Source organism: Anopheles gambiae, chromosome 2 (assembly GCF_943734735.2).
Source record: "Anopheles gambiae chromosome 2, idAnoGambNW_F1_1, whole genome shotgun sequence".
In the NCBI taxonomy this organism is placed as follows: Eukaryota; Metazoa; Arthropoda; class Insecta; order Diptera; family Culicidae; genus Anopheles; species Anopheles gambiae.
The window spans coordinates 37,400,901-37,425,094 of NC_064601.1; the positions used below are offsets into that span (position 1 = coordinate 37,400,901).

General features: G+C 44.1%; 4 protein-coding genes and 1 long non-coding RNA gene across 6 annotated transcripts in view; 2 read left to right on the plus strand and 3 right to left on the minus strand.

Annotated features, from left to right (window-relative positions):
* The window catches only part of LOC1272826 (thyroid receptor-interacting protein 11), a 43,028-nt gene extending 23,090 nt beyond the window's left edge, over window positions 1-19,938 (minus strand). The window contains exons 1-2 of the mRNA XM_061648229.1: window positions 19,454-19,938; window positions 11,237-11,356 (exon numbers count right to left, since the gene is read on the minus strand). Of these exons, the coding sequence (XP_061504213.1) occupies window positions 11,237-11,356; window positions 19,454-19,642 (309 nt within the window). The 5' untranslated portion in view covers window positions 19,643-19,938. The remainder of the gene's footprint in view (window positions 1-11,236; window positions 11,357-19,453) is intronic.
* Window positions 6,782-8,126, minus strand: LOC133391821 (uncharacterized). The gene is made up of 2 exons (XR_009765285.1): window positions 7,986-8,126; window positions 6,782-7,879 (listed from the first exon to the last, which is right to left on the minus strand). It is a non-coding gene; the product is annotated as an uncharacterized LOC133391821 (long non-coding RNA).
* On the plus strand, window positions 14,044-15,343 carry LOC11175505 (uncharacterized). The gene has a single exon (XM_061646763.1). The coding sequence runs from the start codon at window positions 14,148-14,150 to the stop codon at window positions 14,850-14,852; it is 705 nt and encodes a 234-aa protein (XP_061502747.1). The 5' UTR covers window positions 14,044-14,147; the 3' UTR covers window positions 14,853-15,343.
* A 22-nt stretch (window positions 19,939-19,960) lies between the features above and the next one.
* On the plus strand, window positions 19,961-21,295 carry LOC1267767 (ADP-ribosylation factor-like protein 2-binding protein). Of its 2 annotated transcripts, XM_061648234.1 has the most exons (3): window positions 20,004-20,211; window positions 20,311-20,536; window positions 20,599-21,295. In XM_061648234.1, exons 2-3 carry the CDS (start codon window positions 20,435-20,437, stop codon window positions 20,935-20,937), a joined length of 441 nt encoding a protein of 146 aa, XP_061504218.1. In that variant the 5' UTR covers window positions 20,004-20,211; window positions 20,311-20,434; the 3' UTR covers window positions 20,938-21,295. The 2 variants fall into 2 exon arrangements, with proteins under 2 accessions (XP_306324.4, XP_061504218.1); XM_306324.5 differs by having other exon boundaries at window positions 19,961-20,536.
* LOC1272828 (nuclear pore complex protein Nup93-1) lies at window positions 21,011-24,191 on the minus strand. The gene is made up of 6 exons (XM_311745.6): window positions 24,057-24,191; window positions 23,699-23,970; window positions 23,455-23,635; window positions 23,094-23,390; window positions 21,329-23,017; window positions 21,011-21,233 (listed from the first exon to the last, which is right to left on the minus strand). Exons 2-6 carry the CDS (start codon window positions 23,857-23,859, stop codon window positions 21,114-21,116), a joined length of 2,448 nt encoding a protein of 815 aa, XP_311745.6. The 5' UTR covers window positions 23,860-23,970; window positions 24,057-24,191; the 3' UTR covers window positions 21,011-21,113.
* Window positions 24,192-24,194: the final 3 nt, after the last annotated feature.

The following is a 24,194-nucleotide window of genomic DNA, read 5'->3' on the forward strand; positions in this document are numbered from 1 at the left end:
TCACTCATACTGACTTAAACTAAGCATAACGATAGCGTAAAGTTAGAACATATTCCAGATGAAATAGAAAACATGCAAGAACATGCAAGTGTCCTACGACTAATGATCAATTTCTATAACAAAGTATCATCTTTCTGACGTGGCAGTAAACCTGCGTCAAAAGCTCTCTATATTCGAACCAATCAGCCACAGAAGCTTCCGTAATAATTTGTCACGATGGGAATATTGGGGTAAGAAATGCGTAAAAAGAACACCAAACTAGACATGGGCAAAATGAATCAGAACTGAATGATTCATTCCAATCTTTACACTGAGTGAACGAGTACCGCACCGCCAGATAAATGGAAATGATTCTTCCGCACGCTAGCGATGCGGTATTGATTCTCCGTGCGGACGCTCTCCCTGTCGACTATGAAAGTGTGCGATACATCTCCGCACGCTAGCGGTGCGGTATTGATTCTCCGTGCGGTCGCTCTCCCTGTCGACTATGAAAGTGTGCGATACATCTCCGCACGCTAGCGGTGCGGTATTGGTTCTCCGTGCGGACGCTCTCCCTATCGACTATGAAAGTGTGCGATACATCTCCGCACGCTAGCGGTGCGGTATTGGTTCTCCGTGCGGAAACTCTCCATACCGATCATGAAAGTGTGCAACAAACCACCGCACGCGGTGCGGAGTTCATTCTCCTACTCAGAAAATCAGCATGCTTTTTCGATCTGATAGTGTGTTAACTAGAACGAGAAAGCTTCTGTTATCCATGTCTTCTTTCCCATTCCGCAAAATAGCAATACACTCTCGCTCTAGTAGTTTTTTTTTCACCAGACCGAAACTGCAGGTAATTTTCCATATGTTTGAAGCACCCCATGTCGGCTTTGAATTTATGAAGAAGATTCTCCTCATGGACTATAGTTAACCACAGTTTTTTAAACTGTACGATTAATTGAATGAGTGTTATGAATCCGTTGTTTTGAACGGCGATAAAGTTACATTTTTATAAAAAAATACTTTAAACGAGTAGAACACAAAATGAATAATGATATAAGAAAATAAAACAAATCGTGATGAATTTAAAGTTTAGTTGAGCATTAAAACAACTGATTTCCTTTTTCTATGTTTGTAAATGTAACTTTATAAAAATAAAAAAATAAAATCGGGTGGATATTTTTGCAGCATATAATCGATATTTAAAAACGTACCGCACCTCAGGCGTGCGAAAGAATCACCGCACGCGTTCAGTTCATTTCACTGAGCGAACTGGACCGCACCTGATCTTTAAAAAGAATCATTTTTCCCATGACTACACCAAACGCGCCTCAGCTATAAAGCGCTACCGATCGTGCAATCGCTCAGCGTAGGGAATCGAAGTTGCAGTAAAACCGAGAACAACTATTAACACCGAGCTACCCTCCCGAACGGTGGTGAGTGGGCACACAGTCGTGCAGTTGCAGTTTACCGTGAGACCGTCGCTGCCCCTGTGTGATTGTGCACACAAACGGTCAGATAACAAATAGATTTGCACCTGTTGCAACTGTGCAACGGCTGACACCGCGCGGTACAATGTCATCTTCCAACCCCCTTTACTAGACACAGCACTGCGTGGGGGAAATTTGAAGGTTGACCAAAAAGGGTAACAAATGAAACGGTTCTCGCCTCGTCCCCTCTCCGTCTCACTATGTCCCTTCGGCGGAGTTGTTGCCGGTTGTGATAAATGGTTCGCCATCAGTATCAATTCTAATTGCATTCCGGGGCGGGTGTGAGTGCGGGGCTCCTTAGAACTTTAATATACTTCTTTTAATGAAGCAAAGCGTGGTGGGTGCTTTTTTACCGCTACATGCACTATGCGAGCTGCTTTTCTTGGCTGCAGTACTGTGGATCGTCTACACACCATGACCGGTCGCGTTAAGAACCGCGTCTTCCACGCCACTGCTTGAGTATGTGTTTGAAAATTAATATCACCATGCTAATTTCTCATGCTCCTCCCGGCTACACGTAAGTATTCCGACCGTCCATCGAAACACACAGCTGGCGACCGAAACGCCGGGATGATTCATACACAGAGAGCAATCCCTGGGCCGGATGGGCCTAGGAATTGCGGACACAGACATCGCTTTACTTTTGGACAACACACACACACAGACACAAACTTTCCGGAAAGGGCGTGCACCCCCACACACACACTCGGCAGACAGTGATCCCCATCGGTGCCGGCGACAACACCCTAAAACTTTCATAATGTAGTGCGAGAGTGCGGCGTGACCCACCGCCGCACGAATGTCCGAAAGCGATGCCCCGGGCCGGGGTGATATACTCGCGCTGGTTGGAAAAACAAACAGAACGTACGATAAAAGTCAGCGAAATGGGAACGGAAACCCGGTTCCGCCCCGGGACGTATCGGCGGGAGGGACATGTGAGATGGGTGGAATGGCAGTCCTGTACCTACTACGCACGAGATATGGATACAGAAACGACAGTCCTTTGCTCTTCCAGCTTTGCTGGCACAGGCCGAGCAAGCTAGAAAGCGTTGTACAAATTTCCCAATATTTTTCAACAACCGAATTCCACACGTCGGTTCGAGCAGGGTGTGCTTTTCCCTACACACGCCCCGGATAATGTGCTACCGTTGACCGTGAATGTGTTGGTGTCTGTTAGCTTTTAATGTGCTTTTTTTTGTACCACTGCAGTTGATTGCGCTAGAATGTGTGGGGATACGTTGGGTATTTTGTTGATCCTAAAACTACTAGCTGAGTGGGAAGTGCTGCGAGATTGTATATCAATCCCCTTGATCGTACAGCACGAAAATAATAATTTAATTTAATTTAAGTTGAAGAGGAAAAAAACCAGATGAATTGTATAAAATATGGTTCGTTCTCATTCAAAAGCTGCATATTTTTACTTTTTACTGCTGCTATGCGCCTATCCTACTACGCCTTTTTTCATTTTTTTAATATATTATAAGTACATTCATTGAAAAATAATTCATTCGGATAAATGTAAACAATGCTCCAGAAACAACTATTGACTGTAGAGAAGCAAACAACTCGCAACGGAACTGGTGCATCACAATTTCCTCTGGGGCACGGGCTATCATTCTCCTTTTCTTTGCTCCTCAACATTCCCTCACAGCTCTGTTTGCTTCTCTAATCCTCCTTCTAATAGTGTCATAATTTAAAGCATCCTGCATTCTGCTTCCAAACCGTCCAAAAAGGAAAGTAAAGAGCGATCAAAAAGCGACAGCATGCTATAGGTCAGCAAAGGTTCTATTTGCAAAAGAGCGTGTTGACAACCGGGTGGCCGCTGGTCGGAACAGGCTGGATCGAATCGCGGGACTGACGCAATGTTACCTTATTTACCACCCGTGCCCCGTGGTTCCGTGGGGTTTGCTCTTATCGCGTCGGTTGCGGCAGGTAATGCACCATGAAGATGGTTTTCTGTGTGGCGGGCAGTTGGTAAGCCACAAGCGTCCACCGACCGGAAATGTTGCACCATACCGTACCGAAGCGCAATGGGAAAACACAGCAATACCAAGGCAAGCTGGTGCCCTATTATTAATGCACAGAGGAGTGCAGAAGAGCGGAAAGGGGGAGATGGACATTTTGTATAGCAAGTTGGTATGATTAAACGGTGATTAGAAAAGGTTGCGAAATGCGGGAATAAAAGGTTCTTGTTTCAGGCCAACAACAACAACACCTATCGGTTGTTAATGTATCAATCGAGCGTGAACGATAAACTGCAGTGGCGCTGCGACTACAGGTGTGTTGGCTGTTGTAGTTGTTTAAATTGAGTTGCCCACGTTGCGCATTGCTCAAAACTGTTTAACTATTCAAAAGATAAGAAATAAACGCTGTTTCGATAGTGAAGCTGATTAACCCGGGTGTAAAACATGAAATTAGTTCATGTATAACGCAATGAAGTTTACTATCGATCGTTCTATTTTTGATATTAGTTTTGAACTTACATTAAATTGATAAAGAAATGAGAACTACATTTTTATACAAATTAAAAACATTCAGGGTACATTTTACACAGTGCAGTTGTAAAGAAGGCAGACTATTTTTTCACTGCATGTTGAGGCAATTTTCGAAGAGACAGATTTTTGGAAAAAAACAACAATAAAAAAAAATACGCGTTTCCACAACAGATGCTACAATTTTGGTGTGCAGGTGTTCACACCATTTTTTTTTTGGTGAAAGTCTGTATTTTTCATAGTTTTACACCAGCGTAGTGCACCAGCGCTCGGCTTCGCTAAGCAAAGAAGATCGTTTCTGTTCCCGTGAGATTCATGTTTTCACCGAAACCGAGTTTTGAGTCTGCACCGAAATGCATAAAAATGGTTTCTTTTCTTTCGCATTTCCGTTTCCATCGTAAAAGCAAAATGCTGCCTTGGAACAATCATAAAAAAGTGAGGAACAGCGTTTTACGTTCTTGTGCCGCCTAGGACCACCAACAAATCACACAGGATGCCGCGCGCTTGAAACAAAAGGGACATGCTGTACGATCGTGTGCGGTATGTCGTTAAACTATGGTTTGCACCCTATTGACAACGGCACCAAACGTTTCTGGAAAGATAACACGCCACTTCAACAGAACCCGGCCACCGGCGGTCGAAAATATGACGCAAATTTTGGGTGGTCTACTCGAAATTTGCTACCGACTTATTCTTGCCCTTCAACTCGGGGAATAGAAGACCTCCAACATATCTTTTGCAAGAAGTTTTGGATGTTTTTTTTTAAAGAGAGCATCCGGTAACTTTTCTCGTGTGAATGTTTAAGAATAACATTAAATGTTCCAATATGCTGTAGGAGCTAACTTGACTAAACCGGATGGCAGAAGAGGGATGTTTTAAAAGTGAACGGGTGATCTGTCGCCCTGTCAGTCAGAGTGATTTATGGCTTTTCTAAGAATTTTTGAAGAACCTCAACAGCAGCCAAAAATGCGTGTGAAATGACCACCCATCAACACCTGATAACGTATGTAGCTTTCCAAGAAATAGGATGTAAGGCGGATGAGATCTTTGAAGTCAAAAGGTAGAAATTCAAGACCATAGTCGTAAGTGTGATGCGTGAACTGCAAATGGAAAACCATGAGTATATGCAGCATGCAATGAAAAGGGTAACGACCTATAAGTATCCTGTAACTACCAATGCAGAAGGTGTTATGTCTGCGGGAAATCTGAAGACAGAGAACCTTACAACTCTCTCTCTCTCTCTCTCTCTCTCTCTCTCTCTCTCTCTCTCTCTCTCTCTCTCTCTCTCTCTCTCTCTCTCTCTCTCTCTCTCTCTCTCTCTCTCTCTCTCTCTCTCTCTCTCTCTCTCTCTCTCTCTCTCTCTCTCTCTCTCTCTTACCAACATTCAAGATCACACTCTATCTCTATCTGAAAATTTTGCCCAACGAAAATGCGTTCACCATTTCTTACTCGGGGATTCTTGTTAAATCAACTGAGAATACTCAGCTAGAGATGTTTAAAATGTAATAACAAACACAAAAAATTAAATAGGAGGACCTTATCGATATTTGTTAATAAATAAAACGTATTTTGCCAGTTATCCATATCTAGCGTTCCTCGTAGTAATGTTTTATGGGCTCTGCTATAACCTTCTGTTCCTCAATAATATCCGGCTTATTCCTGACCAGTTCATCTGGAACGGCATTAACTTTTTGCAAAAACCTCAACATTTTTTCCCCATAATCTCTTTCTTGATGGCTCCTTTTTACAATACACAACCGGTAGCTCAACGCACTTTCCTTTATTCTTTTCTGCTGTTCATGATCTGGAGTCTTATATCTGGGTCTAGCCCTTCGTGATAAACATATGTTTTTCTATGAGTATATACTGGATATGGTAAACTAGGCCCTCAGACGATGGTCAGACATGGTTAGGCATGGTCAAACGACTCACTTCTGAGTTGTGGTCTTGTGCGCGTGATTTAAGAGCTTTTTCTGACTGACTTTGTTGAGTTTCGTATAGGGTAATATAGCTTAGAGTAGATTTTAAATAAGTTGTGAGTAAAGATTATGAAGCCGTCTCCAATTATGACAGAGGAGAAAAGCATTATAAAGATAAATCCTGAACTTAAATTAAAGATAAATCCTTAATGTTCTAAGATTCAACAAACATTATTGATGGATCTTAGATTTTCTGCATCAGTGACAGGATATAATACGCTAAACTATTTCAAACAACGAAACATTGTAAAGCCCCGAAAAATACTGTATTAGAGAAGAGTAGACAATGGTTATAAAAAAGGTAGTGGAAATCATTTCTATCGAGTATTTCGTTCTATACAGGTAGTTTATATTGTTTTGTTTAGCAAACACTCGATTTATTGTTAATTATGATATGCCATCTCTTTGTTTAATAGACATTCCATAACATTGGCAATTTGAGAGAAACATATATTCGTTGGTACATAAACACATATAAACACATACATTCTTACATATAACAAAAAAGTTGAACTGACGAACATATATCAAATGTGCTGCTTCAATGCAATGAATAACTTTATCAGAATTCGCATACACAAATCAGTAAACCCGCCATATCATGTGGTTTACGGTACATGACCGTCAAGCTAACGCAGTTTTAATAATCCCTCCGGTCAATCACAATTTTTCACGCCAGGTTTGCGGCCGCGGAATACAACTTGGTGCTCCTGTTGGGTAACCCCATTTTCACACCACTAATCACGATAATCGACAATCAAAACCCAACTGTCCGACCCTTGTGTCACATATGCCCGCCGGTTCCGGTGTGAGCAATGCGCGCTATTGTCTAGGAAAATTTTCTTTTTTTTCGCTCTCTTTCTCGCTTGCATTGTATGCTCTCTCACTTTTCAATTGCGCTTCCAGCAAACGCGTTTTGGTTCTAGCTCAAATGTGAACCTGTACATTCTGGCTAGTGCCACCATCCTGAAATTAGAGAGCCAGGCAAGCGTGTAACGTGCTTTAACGTAACCCAATGGGTACAATGGATTGTACTGCTGCCAATGGTTGAATTCTTCTTGGCTTGGAAGCAAAACTATACGATTTTTCAAGCAAAAGAAGAATGATGACTTCAGGTGGAGCTGCGAAAGGCATGAAAACGCCAACAATTTCTTCATTTTTGATTAATAATTTCCAATAATTTCTTCATTATACATATGTATATAGCATAGCATAATAGTACACATTTAAGATAACGCAGCAATTTATTAGAAATAAAGAAGTATAATCTCATGAGAGACAATGAGAAGATAATTAAACCATTCCAAAGTATAAGACTGTAATTGGCTAACATAAGAAAAACACTGACTAACATATTACTTCAAACCCTGACCTAGAAACCACGGTTCGTTCAAAATGCCTCAAAATGAATGATCGACAGCATTAGATGGTATGCAAAAAAAGCCACACGTCATTAGCTTCAAATCGATTAAAATGGCACTACCCTACACCCGCGGCCAGTATGCGTATGCCGTACCTCTATGGCGTCATCCTTGCTCGTACGCATACATTAAAGTGAGCTAGGAAGTAATAGGTAGCGAAAGCATAAAAACTATCACACAGAATCATACCGGCTATGCAAACCATACCGTCAAGCCCTTACACTGCGGTTTGCGGGTGGATTGGAATGGTTGACCTCAAACGGAAATGATGAGGTACGTTGTGTGCGGTGCATGGTACTTTGTGGTGGCGAGAGATTTTGGTGAGTAGGTGACAAGACCGACAAAAAACACACACTTACACACACACATACACATAAACGACGACACACCTTAGCAGGTTCCTATGTTCCATACGGGTTCCCGCTTAGCATTGGTAGCTTCAACGGGGGAGCAACGGCACCGTGGCCGGGTGACTCTGCGCGTCAAGCTCTTACGCACCCCGGCCACAGGGTATGCTTGTGGAAAAAAACAACAACAAATCAACAACGCATTTCATTCAGTGTAACAAATTGCTGACAACCCAATAACAGAAACGCGCAACAAAAAGGCAAACAAACTTACTATTCCACACGATTTGAAGGTATACTTTGACGCCTGCCCGACCGGTACAAGCGCAACGGACACCTCGTCTCGTACGCGGAGTTATGGGAGCAACAAAGTACAAGCGGGGAGGAAACAAAACGACACAACAGTACGTTTGAGTAACCCACCGGGTGCCTAGATGCGTGTACGGGATGCCACGAAGATACTGCTGAACCGACGCTACTCTACGGTAACGGTGCGCCGGTGCGATGTAGCTGAACCCGAAACGACCCAACCAGGCGGGACATAAATATTCGTCTAAACACGCGCTGTGCACACACTGCGAACGCTCCACTAACGCACTACTAGGCCACCGGAAGGGGCAGCGGGCCATTTTTATAACGGAAGCGAAATCCTTCGACAGCGCAGCGGGATTTGGCCCTTTATCGAGGACTATCGATTGGTTGGAGAACAGTTAACCTGTATGTTTGGGGGCGGTGGTTTTGATAACAATCCAGTACCGATACGCATGTGCAGTATAGTACACCGTGGCTGTACTGGTGCGCAGCGCAGAAATAAAATCGATCGATCCATGACATGCAAATGGAAGCTTATCTAGAGTGTTGGGCTAACGATTATATCCGACAGTATCATAAAAGGAATAGATAGGGTAGTTTTTTTTTTTGTAATGAGTAATACGGATCGAAAACATCGGTTTCGAACAAAACCAACAAATAGGCCTGTTTTCAGTTACCTTACCTTGATTTCATTTAACGTCTACATTTAATTGCATTATTATTTCCCCAACTTACACAACATTCGAGATTCACGAATTTTTAATTTTGAAAGTTCATACGTCAAATTGATTCCATTTGCAAAATAAGTTGCGAATTTGATAAAAGTTTGAAATCATGGTAACAGAAATAACCATTTTTTTACACAAATTGTATGACATAAGTAATAATAATACTGCACAAACTGTCAACGTGCAACGTTCACGTGGTACTTCATATGAATTGTTGATAATTTATACATTTTTAAAGGGGCAGTTTCATAAATTGTTCATACTATTTACTAACTAACTGACGATGAACGGATAATTGAAAACTTGTATGCTCGCTCAGCGATCTCCAAAGAACGATCCACGGTATACGAATCAGCCCCAAAAAATTGTACAGATTTAAATTGTTTTTATTTTCTTTTTTTTAAATGATTCAAAAAGGACTTGTTTTAGCTTCTTTCCGGCCCAGTCATGCCACGGGTAACGGGTCAGATGGGAATTTAGACTTGTCCCGCCTACAAATATCGCCATTGCGTTTAGTTTTAATCTTTGATTTAAATAGTAATTTAGCAACACTTTATTGGATTATATCATTTTTTTCGTAATTCATATAATTTATCAAGTGCAGCTGTTACCAGTTTTCCACGCATTGTCAAGCTAAGCGATACTTTGTGGTGAAATATTAAGAATTGAAGGATAAAATATCAGAAATAAAAGGGGTGAATGCAAAGGCAGATGAGTTAATATCAATGAAATATTCTAATACGAATATATGTAAAAAAAGAATAAAGAAAAAAAGCCTTCAAGGCGCACTCTTAGTGCTTGCCAAAAGAGTTTACTAGCTCGTTTTTTCAGTTTGAACTCTAGTTTTCACAATAATAATAAATAAGGGTGATAATAGATTTTTTATACCCATAAGATCACTCGATGATAAAAATGATTTCTAAATATAAGGTTTTTCAACCAATTTTCCAATATCCGGATATGTGTTCTGTTAAAATTAAGACTATAGATTTAAATATTTTGATAATGAAATATAGACAAGTAATGCAATGCACAGTATTAAATATATTTCATACGAATATGCGCCATGACATCATGGGCTATCAATCAACGATGCATTCTTGTTGCAGTTTTGGTGAAACTTCTCTTGCTACTGCAAAAGTGTTATCAATACCATGTAACTGCGCACACAGTGATAAGCCCAGCACGAATGTAAAGCGAAAAAAATAGCAATTTGTGAAAGATATTATGGAAAAGGTTATATAGTTTAAAACCATTCACCTACCATTGCAGAGCCCTTTCTTCGTCAGACACGGTTCACAACACATAATTATATTTCGTATTTCTGTTAATTGTAAGTAACTGTTAAAATGAGAGCAACATGTAGCATACGTATTACGCTGTTGTTGTGTTTAATGCTCGCCGATCGTGAGCAATACACGCAGGACAACCGCGCATATGGCGGTACGCCAAGCAAAGGTGCCAACGATACACTTACGGTTGCGCTATCAGCACCTTCTCTGCTATCACCTTCTGCGGATGCTCGTTTAGTTCCGCTGAACTTGTACTCCACATGCAGGGTGGAAAGAGAGGAACGACACGGAACTATGATATTATAGTGCCACCATTAAGCTCACCGTTTGATCAGTGAAAGATCCGACCCCAGCCAGGACGTGACGGATGAAAAGCAATACACCAACACCGGTGTTACGGTCCCGAACGTTAGAGGAAAACGAATATCCAACATTTTTTGTTGTAAATAAATCCCGCCACACCAAACAACGTTCGTGGCATGTCGGGCGCAAAGGGTTTTATACATACCCAGTATCAACGATCACGCACCATGTAAAGGGTTTGGCCCAAGGGGTTTTGCTGTGCGTGAACCTACTAGTGCGCTGCCTCGAGCATACAAATATTTGCTCTGATAACGGGCGATAAGGGAAGAAGGTGCACGGCTACACACGATATGGGTTCGTACGTACGTGCAGGAAACATGCTCGAATATTGTGAAGAGTGCACACAACAGCCACCAAAACGGGAACGATAAAAAGCACACGCTCATATGCAACTTCGCGGTTGCCCGTGTAATTGCGATCGATTGGGAACGCACCAGAATCGATATCGATCGGAGCGCGTGAAAAGTAGGCTGGGCGGCCCTTGGTTGGGCTGGGAGCGGTAGTTTGGAACGAACGTTAAGCGTCCCATGCTCGGTCAGAACACAAATGGTGGTTAGCGTCTCGTTGATCCTCCAGCGATGGTGCGTTACCTCAGAACCCGGGCTCCCGAGAAGGGTTCAACTCTATTTGTTCTCAGATAAGGCGTTTGGTTTTGCCAAGTTTCCCGCGCTGATAGAGGAAACTTTAACAGGCTCTGCGTACAAAACGAATATTACGCATCGTAGTCGTCGAAATGTGTTTACGGGTCATGTCGTTGATCAACTTAAAACTATTTCATTGCGAGCCTTTTGAATTCGATCCTCATCAGCAAAATCGCGATCGCTACTTACCCCGGAAGGTTTCGACTCGCCCGAAGATGGTTTGGCTGACGGTCCCGGCTGTTGCGTTCCGGATGACGATGGCAGCTGTAACTGTTGAAACTCCACAATCTGCTTGCGAAGTGTCGCAATCTGGAACGATGCAAATGAAACATTGAATAGTAGATTCGAAAAAAACGACACTGTAGTTGTCTGTTCTGTGTAGCGAAGGTTCTGAGACTTTCCATTTGTTACCATTCCCTTTCCCCATCCACACGAGCTGGCACACAATTTGTCTTAATTACGTACCGGTGCCGGTGGTTGTCTTGTGCTGTTGTTTCGGCCAACAATGCGACACACACACACAGCGGTGTATGTGTGATATTAAAACAAAATGATTACGATGTGCCCTTCCTGCGTCGCGCCATTCGCCATTTTTTTAAACCGCCGGAAAATTGGTTAAAAAAAGCGAAAAAATGGCCAACGGAAAGTTCTACCCGACCACAATTGGACGGGAAGGAGGCACCAACGAACGGGGAAGTCCTCGGGTTTGACCCCACAAGGTACACCCGCCGACTATCTGCTCCACCCTTGCCTCACCTTTGGCCCCTCCGCTGCTCAGCCGTAGCGGGTTGAGGTTTAGCGTTCTATTGTCACAAAATGGCGCGCCACCGACAGCGCGTCAGGGACGTGGGAACGGTGCACATGCTAATCGGTTTCGGTTTCGGTACCAACCCCATTCCACACCGCTGCTCGCATGCATTTCCCGCATGGTACGTGTTGGTGCTGGTGGCAGCATAACACACCGACCGGGGAGCGCGATTCGGGCTGCCGCCAGGTGCCTATCGGTGTTACACGGGTGCTGCTGGTGTTGCTGCCGTTGTGCCGTATGTCGTCGAAGGGGCCGTAGAAATTGTTTTATGATAAAGCCAAAGCCCGACGTAAGCCATACACGCTTGCTCGGTCGAACGGTGGTGAATTTAATATCCATTTCCCAAGCCATTATTTCACCCCGCCCCGCTTCACAGCTTGGGGGGCTGCGTCAACGGCACCTCGTCTGCGATGCATTTGCTTTGGCTGTGGTTGGGCTCACTGGAGAGTGCCATTTTTTCGTGTCGATCAAACGCACCACGCGAACAATGGCTGTGGTTGGCGGTGGCTGGTCCGCATCGGCCGCATGTGTTGCCTGCTGCTACGCATGCCCCTCGGTCGCGCATGTTCTTAGCACTGCCAGCGTCAAGTGGCCAACTGGTAGCGATAATGCGCTATCACAACGGTGGGACAGGTATGTTCCCACTGCCAGCACTGACGTGAAATGTACACCTTAAAGGTGAATGTGATTAACAATGCGTTTTAAGATAAAAATAAAGAAAATACAGTCAACGAACTTTACACGTACATCTTAGCTCACTAGAACATTAATTGCTGCTAGACTGAACAGGGCTACAGATACAGATTTGGAGGACAAAATACATCTGAAATGACGCATAGTTTTACAAACTCACAAGACACAAATCTTAATTAATATGCTAGTGTGTACATGGTAAAGTTACGATGTTTTTCAAATATGTACTCCAATTTTAACTTTGATATGTTGAAAAACTTGCATTTAGATAGTTCGAGTTGTAAATTTAGGAATCTTACAATTAGTGTTTCGTAGTAATAGGATAATATTTTTCTTATTCTCAGCTAAACGATCTATGTGATTACAACGACATTATTTGGACTTTATGGACTCCTCATGCTTCATCTTGTTAGAGATTTTCTAAAAAAACATAAGAGATTTTCTAAAAAACAACACACATGTGTTGTGCAAAAGAAAAAGAGAGTTTCCTCTTAGACTGATTTAGCAAGCCGCTGTACCACCAGTTGATCGTGGCTGAAGCATGTGCGGTCTTCCTTCACACGCAAAAATGCAGCCGTACAGGAAACAGGAAAAGCGACCCACGTTGCCAAATCAGTTCAAACTTATCTGAAAGGGACTTATCAGTTCAAACTTATCTGTGGAGGGGGGGGGGGAGGTCGTAACACTTCGTTCCATATCCCCCATAACTTTCCTGATCAGATTTCACCTGGTTTTGTACGAAAAATGGTCTGTGTTCCAAAAACCAAACCGTACATCGTCGAAAATAGCTATATTTTGGCATTTAATTTATATCACATGAATATGTGAGTGGGGATGCTACATGCACCCTCCATGGGAGGAAAAAGCTGCAAAAAAGTTGATAACCACTGGGTTAGACCATATATCAGTGCAAAGGGCCCAAGTTACTGAGTTGAACTCAAGAATAGAATAGAATAGAGTGACAAATGATGAGTAGACATCTATTAAGCATAATGGGTCACTTAAGTCTTTTGGCTTCCTGATGATAAATCCTAACATAGAATACAATCATAATGCTAGTTTCGACAGGCTCCAAAGTATTTTGTAACACAATAGCAGCCATATTCTTTAGTATGTTTCATATTGTGTAACCATCCAAGAAAAATACATTTTACAATCCTTTCGTTTCAGTGAATATCTGAATTGTTTTCAGGGTACTAAGAGAATGGGCAACATATGGAAGATGTAACAACATAAAAATCCTTTACCTTAATGTTTTATGTCACGTTTCCCAGTGCAATAACAATTTTAAAGATAGCAGGTACTTTACGGGTAATCTTTGCACATGGAAAATTCTTCAATCTGTACCCGTTGGAAAAATATTTTACATGTTCAAGGTACGATCAGGATTACGCACTGCTATGGGTAACATATATATTACGCTATGGGTAACATACATATTCTGTTACTAATTATCATATAAAAAGGAAAAGCATCACACAGAAACCATCTCAGTCGCAACTAGCTGTTTCTCGCAGTAACATTGTGTTTCGAGTTGTATCGTTTAACATTTTGATAGAAGAGCACAGTCAGCCTAAAGCCATCGTATTAAGTAGCACTATGGCCTTTAACGCCTGTAACAAATATCAGTCCCTGGAAAGAGTTCCGAACATCGACGATACGGTATCGAAGCTGTACACGGGATTGTCCGCACTACAGCAACAGTCCAAGAACTTCCAGAAGAGAGACATTGAACAACTTCTGAAGGAAGCTCTAGGCTGCGCCGATAGCACCCTAAAGTATACACCCTCGTCGGATACTTCCAGTTTCCTGCACAGCGATGACAGCAACGACAGCAGCCGGCTTCTAATAGTCTCGGAGAGCGACCACAGTGACACCCAATCGAACCACAGCGAACAGTCGGAATCGACTCTCAACAACAGCCGAGGAGATACCATCATGAAGAAGCTTCACCCTTCCCGTCCACTCAGCCGATGGCATTCACTGGTTGCGGCGAACAACGAGGAAATTCCGATCGTGTACCACAAGAGCATGGCTCGACAATTCCCGATTATGGATCGCACCCCAGAGCAGATGGAAAAGCGTCGCCGAAATACGGAAGCAGCTCGTGTCAGCAGGGCAAAGACGAAGATGGCTGAAATTATGATGGAGAAGGAAGCATCAGAGCTGAATACAGCCAATACATCCATCAAGCAGATGATCGCTTCACAACTGGCCTACGCAAATGAGCTTTGCAAGCTGCTGGACATGCCAGCGGTAGAATTGAATACTTTCAAAAGAGTTGGACAAGATATCGCCAAGTAGATATCACGCGAGTATTTAGTTTTTTCTTACTTTCAATAAAAATGTTAATCTAAAATCGTTAATAGAAGTTCGTTCAATGCTTCCACATAAGAAATCTTCCTTCGTTGATACCTGTTTATTGTCATCAAGTTTACTGTTTACGCCACCAGAAGTAGAAATTCGTCACTTATTCAAATACATCCCCTAAGCATTAGTGAAAGAAGAGTTTTAGAATCCCTTTTTGTCACCAATATCTGATTCGGCTACTAGTGTCAGACTGTCCTGTAGCAGTAACAACTTTCCTGTAGTAGCGTTAATAGTGTAGGTCAGATGAGTCAAACTCATTTGTTCAGCCATTTGGTAACCCCACTAGCCATTCGCGGGCCGCAATATTTAACAGAAATATCAATGTTGAAGGTATCTTCAAATATGAATTGGATTAATCATTACTTCACAGTGTCGCGGGTCGCATACATAATCTTCGGGGGCAGCATACGACCCGCGGGCTGCCAATTTGACATACCTGATTAAACCAATGTGGCTCGGGTATTGATAAGTTAGAAGACTCCTGGCTTATAGGGACATTTAAAAAAATTACATTTATTTTATTAAATTATGGTTTTTGTATTTGCCATTAGAACATTCGGCCATTCGGGTCCGAGTCCTTAATACGAATGGATAAAATTGTTGCTTCCATTCGGGTTAAAGCAATGCCAGCTAATGCTTCCCAAGCCTTAAAAGTAATAGGATAGTATAAAATTAGGTTTACAAAAAAAAAAACATTGTTTATGTTTACTTACTTTGTGAATATAAAATAAATTAATTTCAGAAAACCACCCAGAAGATAAACTAATATAGTAAAAGGCAACAATATGTAGAACATAAAGCGTTTATACCTAACACACGCTCACGAACACCAGGCTTGGTCCGTATTCCCCCTATGCAAAGGAGTACGTTGTGTACGGGGTAGTGTTGCGGTAAAGGGCCGTGCGATGGCGCGTTTTGTTTCTTCCCTCCACTGTGGTACACTTTTTACGACCATTTTTCCATTACGATCCTATCCAAACGATATATCGTGTTGCACATGCTGCTGATAAGAGGTTTGTACTGAAACCGCCACCCACCCACCGTGCAGGTAAAGTGTACGGGTATACGGCGCACGAGGAAAGCGCAACGATGGAACCGGCACCGGCAACAACGGACGCTAGTATCCGCGACGGAACACACTTGTGTCCACACACAAACAACACCGCTTCCAGTGCCCCCGCTGCCCCAATCTGCCTCATGCCACACATACACAAACACCCAGTTTTCATGAGACACTTTCCAACCATTTCGACCTAGCAGTTCGACCCGGCTGCTAAACGGAAACAACACCACGTACACGACCGACCGTCCAATAACAGTAATGTCATCGGGGGTGACGGTTGGTTGTACCGTTTCACTCAACCGCGACTCGTGAAGAACGTGAAGCACAGCCTGCCTACCGGTGCAGGCCACGTCGGCAACAATCGTCGGTAACTTGTATGCTGGTACAACAGGGTAATGGATTCGTTGGGAAGCATGCAAAGACATTTCTAATGTATTCCGCACCCAGCAGATAAAACCGCCAAAACAAACACTTCCTTATGGTGGGAGTGATGAGCAAAGCGAACAAAAGAATGCTTGTAACACGTGGTTGGGAAAATTATAAAATTACAATAATATAACATTATTCTGAAAAATAGGAAATTTGTTGTTTCAAGAAGATTTTATCTATTAATTTTATATTTTTAAACATAAAACGACCCAAACGTCCGACTAGATGGTAAAATAAATTTAGTAAATAGATTTTCCAAGTGATGAACATAAAAATCAACATTTTTAGTAAAAAAAGCAATACATTTAATCTTGAACCAATTTGGAATAAAAATAAAAACTTTTCCATAATGGCAGCATTCAAAAAGTGATAAAAAAGATAAAATAAAACATGCAAATAAGACTTCTCCTCAACCTGACCCAGGAACCGAACCGTACAGTTTGGCTGGTGCGGGTGGTATACTTTCTAGGTGCTCTTCACGCACCTACCCCCTACCTAATGCCTTCCATAATAGTCCGTGGCCACACCAAACCCACATTGCACCAGCACTGAAACGTCAACCACCATCATCATCATCATCGTCCACATCCGCCGTTGGCCGCGTGAGCAGAACAATATGGCGGGCTGCAGTAGCGGGAAGCCCATTCCGGTGACGATTATCGATGCTTCCGACGTGCCGGTAACGGGCCACCAACGGCCCCCGACCGTCATATTCGGTGTAGCTAGTCTGCTCGTTGCGCAACGTTGCGGGCTTCAGCGCGTGAGCTCCATCATGCCTTATTAATCATATTTACAACCGATTTGCAGCCGCGTATCACATGTGGCCCGGCGGTACACAAATGCGAGCTTCATGGGCCGTGTAATTGCCGCTGCGAAAAGTCAGGAAGGAAATGGGCACTTCGTACCCGGCGGAAAACCGCGCCCGGGTAGGGGCAGCCTAGAACGGATAGGTCAGAAACGGAGTGCGTTCGTGGTACGTTCCGTTCGAAACACTTCAACATCTAACGGCGGAGATGAACCTGATGGAGTACACCCGCGTGTACAAATACCATCGGAAGCTAGTAGGAATAGTAGAGCCGCATGATGGTCGGTGCAGCACGCGGAGGGCCTTGAGCACTTGGCAAAACGGCCGGCAAGCAGTGTGTGCAAGCAATTATGAAATATTGTTTGTGTTGTATTGCTGATGATGATGATGATGATCATGATGTTGATGCTGCACAACAGCTCTGTACAGCTGCAATCTGTGGTGCCAGCTTGGTGCGCTACCACCTAGCCGGTCAGTCCGTTCGATGCGCCCAGCGGACATGTGGGTGACACTTTTCACTATCCCTCGATCGTTTGCGAGGGTAATTAACTGCAAATGAACACCATTCGCTGGGGAAGTGTGTAATTATTGCCTATTTCATCGTTCTGGATGGAGTTATGGAGCCGTTTGTATGTTTGAAGGCTACGTTTGTATGAACATTTTAGTTTACCATACAAACAAAAAGGCTATTTGAATTTGGTTTTAACCGTGTGAAATGAAACTTCTTTTAAAATACCAGACTAAACTAACTAACTTGACTTAGGCTTTGTTGTTTTTGTTGTTTAATATGTTTATTGATATCGACGGTATTGGGGCGGTTGCATCGTACAGTCGTCAACTCGAACGACTCAATTAAATGCCTGTCATGGGTTCAAGCTTAGAATGGACCGTCCCCTCCGTATGGAGGTTTTGACTTTCCGGCTGAGAAGTAATGGATTAATTTTCGAAAGCCTGTGTAGGCCGGCATGTTCGCGTAGGGACGTTACGCCAAATAGAAGAAGAAGAATGATATCGCTATTTGTGTATGTAATTTTAATATCCCATTTATTGTCTAAAGACTGATCAATCCGGTAAGAAAATCTCTGATATTCTATTCTATCAATATAGCATAAACGAAATATCTAGTTTCTGAAAGCTCCAACTTTATTCCATATGAGCTGCAATGTGAATGATAAAGGCTGGCAGGATACGTTGGTTAGGGCATGGGTGGAAGATGCAGTAGTCATACTCACTGCAGGCAGGCTTTTATGAGCGAAACACAACCCGGCGTTAGGCGAAGGGTCGCACCGCGGTAGATAGATCAGGTTAAGAAGGACATGTTGGGTATTGGGTGCAGACAAAGATGGAAGGAGGCAGCGATGGAATGAGACCATAGCCAACAAAAGAACGAGTAACGAAGAACATAGCCGACAGGGACATGAGAATGCTTGATTTAACGACAAAAGATCGGTGGCAGACAAAGGTGGCGAGCAGCAATCATGGATGGATCGAGCTAACTGAGTAGTATGTTATTCATTCAAGTGCTTTTTGAGTCCTTTTAGACTCTATAAGAGAGGATACCTTCCAGACCAAGAGCACTAAGTGGCCGCTTAGTTTGCGTAATGATTGATCCGCTCCATTCTGTAGGTCCTCCAGTATAGGCAGGACCAACGATTAACATAGAATTTCAATCAAATGTGATCGGTTCTAGTCTAGTCCAGATAAATGAATTAATTTACCCATTTGAATAGTGACCAGGGCATTTTAGACTTATTTGATTCTAAATCGTGTAGCTACCAGAGAAAGGACGCATTTTTGGTCGAGCGTTTGATGAATTAAATGTATGAATTTGTCCCTGTTAGAATAGTGTTGCCACAGTTCTATATCATCAAGGGATTGCAGTGTCTGATTAGGAATCGACTCAATGACCTTGGGAAAACTTTAATTTTCAAAATAATGATATCAAATTGCATATGTCTAGACTATTGCTGATGCAATACTAAACATGTGTAGCTATAGAATTATTTGCTTGTGCATTGTACAACAGCAAACAATGCACACAGAGGACGCAGTAACTTAAGGAATGAGAAACGAGAAGATTGATTTTAAATTGCGTCTTCCAGGCTACTGCTTCCTGCTTGTGTGTTGTGTGATCTACAATTAAGCTAGATTGTTCTATGATTCTTAAATCTACTGCTTCACATCGAAATGCTCGCAACCAAAACCCGAAAGCCTTAGGCACGGACATTGTTTACATACCTCTTGGTCTTGTGTTGCGCACAGGTCGGTAAGCTGGTCGATTTTTTCACGAGCGACACTTAGCTCTCGGGCAGGATTCTCGTCTGCCTCATCCTCGCCGATGATTCCTTCCGCAAAGACTTCCTGCGTAAAGGAGGTGATGGATCCCTTAACCTTGTTCAGGCTGTCGTTCAGCTTTAACCACGACATTCCGGTGGCTAGTAATGTTTTGTTCTTTCTCTGCGGTCACTACGAAACAAACACGTAAGCACAGTACGGGACAAATGCCGGCAGGCAGGATGGATTTGCATTACCGTTGTAACCGTATCGCGCACACTTATTGGCCAAACGCGTTCATCACACACACGGTACACAGTTTCGTTTGCACTTTGCACGATCCGTCTTTCTTTATTTTGAAGATTTGCACGAAAATTGCATGAAATTCAAACCTCCACGAAATCCAAAACAAAAACATTACACGCGATGACAGTTATGCGTTTCGCTCGGTTTTGACATATTTGACAGTTGGCGCTGGTTGAGCGGCACTGAGCTACACTGTTAATAATATCAAATAAAAAAATTGTCTAGAAACATTGCAAAATTCAAAGTTAGGTTTTTGTAAAAGTAAATTAAAATAATGTTTTTGGCTCAATTTATGCTGCACTTTTCAAATTCTTCCTTCGTTATTAAATGCTCGTTCGCCAATATGATGTATTTGTGTCGTGAACTGTAATTAACCGTTTCGTTCGTTTACTAAAATGTTCCTTTTTGAAAGCAAAGTGAGAACATATCTTTTATTTAATTTTTAACTAACCACATTATTGATGGTCATAAAAAGACACTCAGTACTAGGCATTTGATAAATGTTGAATCCACAGTAATCCACCTGTTGCAAATTTCCGGTAACTATGGTGCCAGAAGCATAAACAACGGTAAACATGACGACGACCGTTGTTTTGTGCAAACGCTTTTTTCTCCACCATCTATGACGCCCGGACAAAGATGAATTTTGAAGAAAACATCATTAAAAGACAAAATTCAAGCGAATACTTCGACACTGTGATCGGTCACATCGAGGACATAGTAATCGGCGAAGAGTTTCAGGTGAGGAGAGGTGAATCTACGTGAAATAGGATGCCTTATTTACCCTACGCTTTTAACACCAGCGGATGGTCAATCAGTTCATGGAGTGCTACTACTACGAGTTTGAACCGGGGGAAGAGAACAAAATCGTCTACACGGAGATCTACCAGAAGTATACGAACATGATCGAGGCGCACATCGTCGAGCATCTGAACCGGAAGATGAGCTGCTTCGATATGGATCTGTTTGCGATGGAGCTGGAGAACAAAAAGACGCAGCTCGACGGGGAGATCTTTGAGCTGCTGTACACGCTGACCGACTTTCTCGCCTTCAAGGATATGGTGCTGGATTACAAGGCGTTCAAGGAAGGCGCTTACGACGATCTGAGCAAGGGCATCAGCGTGACGGGTCTGCAGAAATAGTACCTCCGGCACGGGTTAAGCGTCTTAGTAGGTTTGCCGATTTCTCACGCATCAGAAGGTTGTTACGAGTCACTTTATCCAACAGGTTTACGCATTTATTTTCGATTTGCATTGTAAGTGTACGAAGAACACGTTTAGCTTAAAAGATAGAAGGGTTTTAGGCAGTGGGGGCGCCCTCAGTGCATGAGGATTTCCGTTTGAATGAGCCTACTGTTGGTATCGCCGGGCATACGGTACGGCACCATCGCGGCCATGTTGGTCAGGGCCTTTGCTTGCTCGCGCAGATAGCTTAGTTGCTGTGTGTGTATGTATTTGTGTTAAAGAAACAGAAAATAATCATTATTAACACGTGTTGCGGTAATAGGCTTTTAAAAGACACCTGGTTACTTACGTTCTTTTTGCCAAGATCGTCGAACTTGGCCACATCCTTGCCCTTCATCGTCTTGTACTTCGTGTAGGCAATGTCCATCGTAGCGAGCAGCAGGTCGGGAATGACTTTACAAACCTCACCGGACAAACGCTTAAAGTTGTTCACCGCCACGTCCAGATCGGACATGCGCAGCGGAACCAGCTTGATGCGTTCGAGAATGTCCATCGCGGATTGATGGTTTTTGCCGTGGTAGTAATCGAAGAACGCAGCCAGCTCCTTCAGCAGATTGAACGTGGACCACGTCTGCGAGTCGCAGTTCTTCTCTGCCCCGGTGTACCGTTCGGTAAACTCGTGTGCCATCCGTTGAACGCGCTCCCGCAGCGAACCTTCCTTGTTGGCGTGATGCACCACCTGGGACAGCAGTATGGAGGTATAGCGCAGGGCCTGCTCCTGCTGAGAGGCCAGATCGAACATCTTGATCGCATCCTCAAACATGCCCTTCTTGACGAATTTCTCCGCAACCATTTCGCACACGGTGCGCGTATCTATGTGCACCGTCTCGAACTGGTCGATCAAGCCACGCGAGCGCATGCCATCGCGCTGCATGCGGCCAAACAGCAGATCAAAGTCCCGGCACTCGATGGCAAGATCGGCCACACTGACCAGGAACAGATTGCGCCCCTCGCTGTCCTTCAGATTGCGTAAAAAGTAGAAATAGTGCAACGCTTCCGGTGGGTCGGTGATTTCAAACTTTTTCACGTACAGCATTATCAGACGGGCAATGTTTAACCGGCGCATCGGGTGTGGATCCTCAAAGTCAACCGACAGCAGCGGTTCCTGCAGATTGCGCGGTCCACCGATCATGTGCAGCTCGTTCAGCGCCAGCCCGATGTGGACGGCGTGCACCCGGTACTTCTCGAAGCGGGACAAAAACTCGATGCCGGCCTCGTACTGCCCAGTGAGCGCCAGCAGCTGGAAGTACAGATGGGGCTGCTCGTTCGCGTTGTAGTGCTTCTCGCCGTACTGCTCCAGGATCATGCTCTGCAGCCCGGAGCAGGTCAGATGCTCGGCACTGTCATCGCCGTCGGTACGGATCAGGGACAGCTGGATCCACAGAAAGTCGTCCGTCGTTTTGGCAATGTCCGCGTGCGGTTCCTGGATGTCGCAGCAGCCCACGATGCAGTACACCGCCCTTTTGTACGGATCGGTCGCATTGCGTATTTGCCGCTTGTACTGCATGCGTATCTGCAGCTCCAGGCGGGGATTGGTTTTCTGCTCCGGATTGTGACATTTTTCCTCCAGCACGGCAATCAAATCCTCGTGCCCTTGTCCCGCCATCTGCATGCACTTCAGCGCGGAAGCGATGTCTCCGCAGCGCAGACAGTAGTATACCATCGGCCACAGCGGCTTGCCATCCACCTGCCCGTCCTGCAGACCGATAAAGGACGAGTTGAGGCCGTGGGTGGCCAGCTTCAGCCCGACGAACGAGCCGACCAAATTGAGCACACTCGGTATGCCGCCACGGCGTGCTTCACGCAGATGCTCCGAGATGACGGTTTGCATGAAAATCTTGTAGCGGTTCTCGAGGTAGCGTTTCGCTTGGTTGATGAACAGATGCTGCGAGCAGCGCACTTTCATCGGATCCTGGCTGCGGGGGATGGGTGTTACGTTCGTCATGTACTTCATCACCTCCCATACATCGTTCACACGCTACAAGTTGAAGAAGAAATTCAATTATCTGCTCCTGGCGGGGCGTATAGAAGCAGGAAGATGGAGATGCACTCACCGAATCGTTGAAACTTTCCGCCACCTGGGCAAAGCGTTGTATTAGCGACGGACGCATGGCCCCCTCACACACCAGCTTGTTGTACTCGTGCACTTCTCGGGCGTACGCCATCTCCTGGCTGTTCAGTGAAGATCGGCCGCCGAACGTGGTTTCGTTCAGGATGGTCTGCTCCGGTCCCTTACGGATGTCAATCCAGCTCTGCGATGGACCGATTAACGCATTCATTAGCTTGACCTTTTCCTGCTTCCAGTCGTTCATCATGTGGTCCCATTTCTGCGTTTCAGCGGACAGGTAGGACTGAAATGCGAACAGCATGTTAGCGTTTCTATACAACCCGAACTCACGTTCCACGGGTACCTACATTCTTGTGCACCTCCTCAATCACAGCGAGGATAGCATTTTCCTTCTCGTTGCGTAGAAAATTCTGTACGTCCGTCGTAGCGATGGGATCCAGCGGCTCGAAGGTTTTGCGCGAACTGAGCGTTTCCAGCTTTTGCGATATTTTCGGCAAATCAATCCCATTCGATCCTAGCAGGATGTGGCTGTTGGAAGATTGGTATAGGTCGTTAGCAGCAAATACCAACGGCAACATTCCCACTACTTACGCCTGCATGTCCTGAGCACCCGTTTGCGTTACGCGCGAGTGCAGTTCCTGCGTTGCTTGCAGCACCTGCGGCAAGGTGCGCTCGACTCGCGGCAAATCATCGGAAACTTGCGTTTCATGGGTCAGCTTTTGGGCTTGCTGCAACAGTGCGTTAAAATCCATCTTCGATCGTTCGGCTGCGCTGCTGGGTTGGGTATGAAAAACAAACTTTCCTTGCTTCCGCTTACCAATTCACCATAACCTCCAAATCCGGCACAACCATTCGACCACAAGCTGTATGGGCGTGTAAACAAATCATCTGTGAGTAACCACATCGTTTTCGAAGAGAGCACCTTTAAATGCGATAGTACAACACTTACCGTGCAGTTTTGGTACGTTAAAATCTATATTTTTAACAGTTTCAGCTCATTTGGCTTCAACGTTTAGGCGGTTTTATTTTCTATGCGGTCCGCTTCGGCTCGCAACAAAAGTGACGTTTGATGTGCGTCAAACTGCCC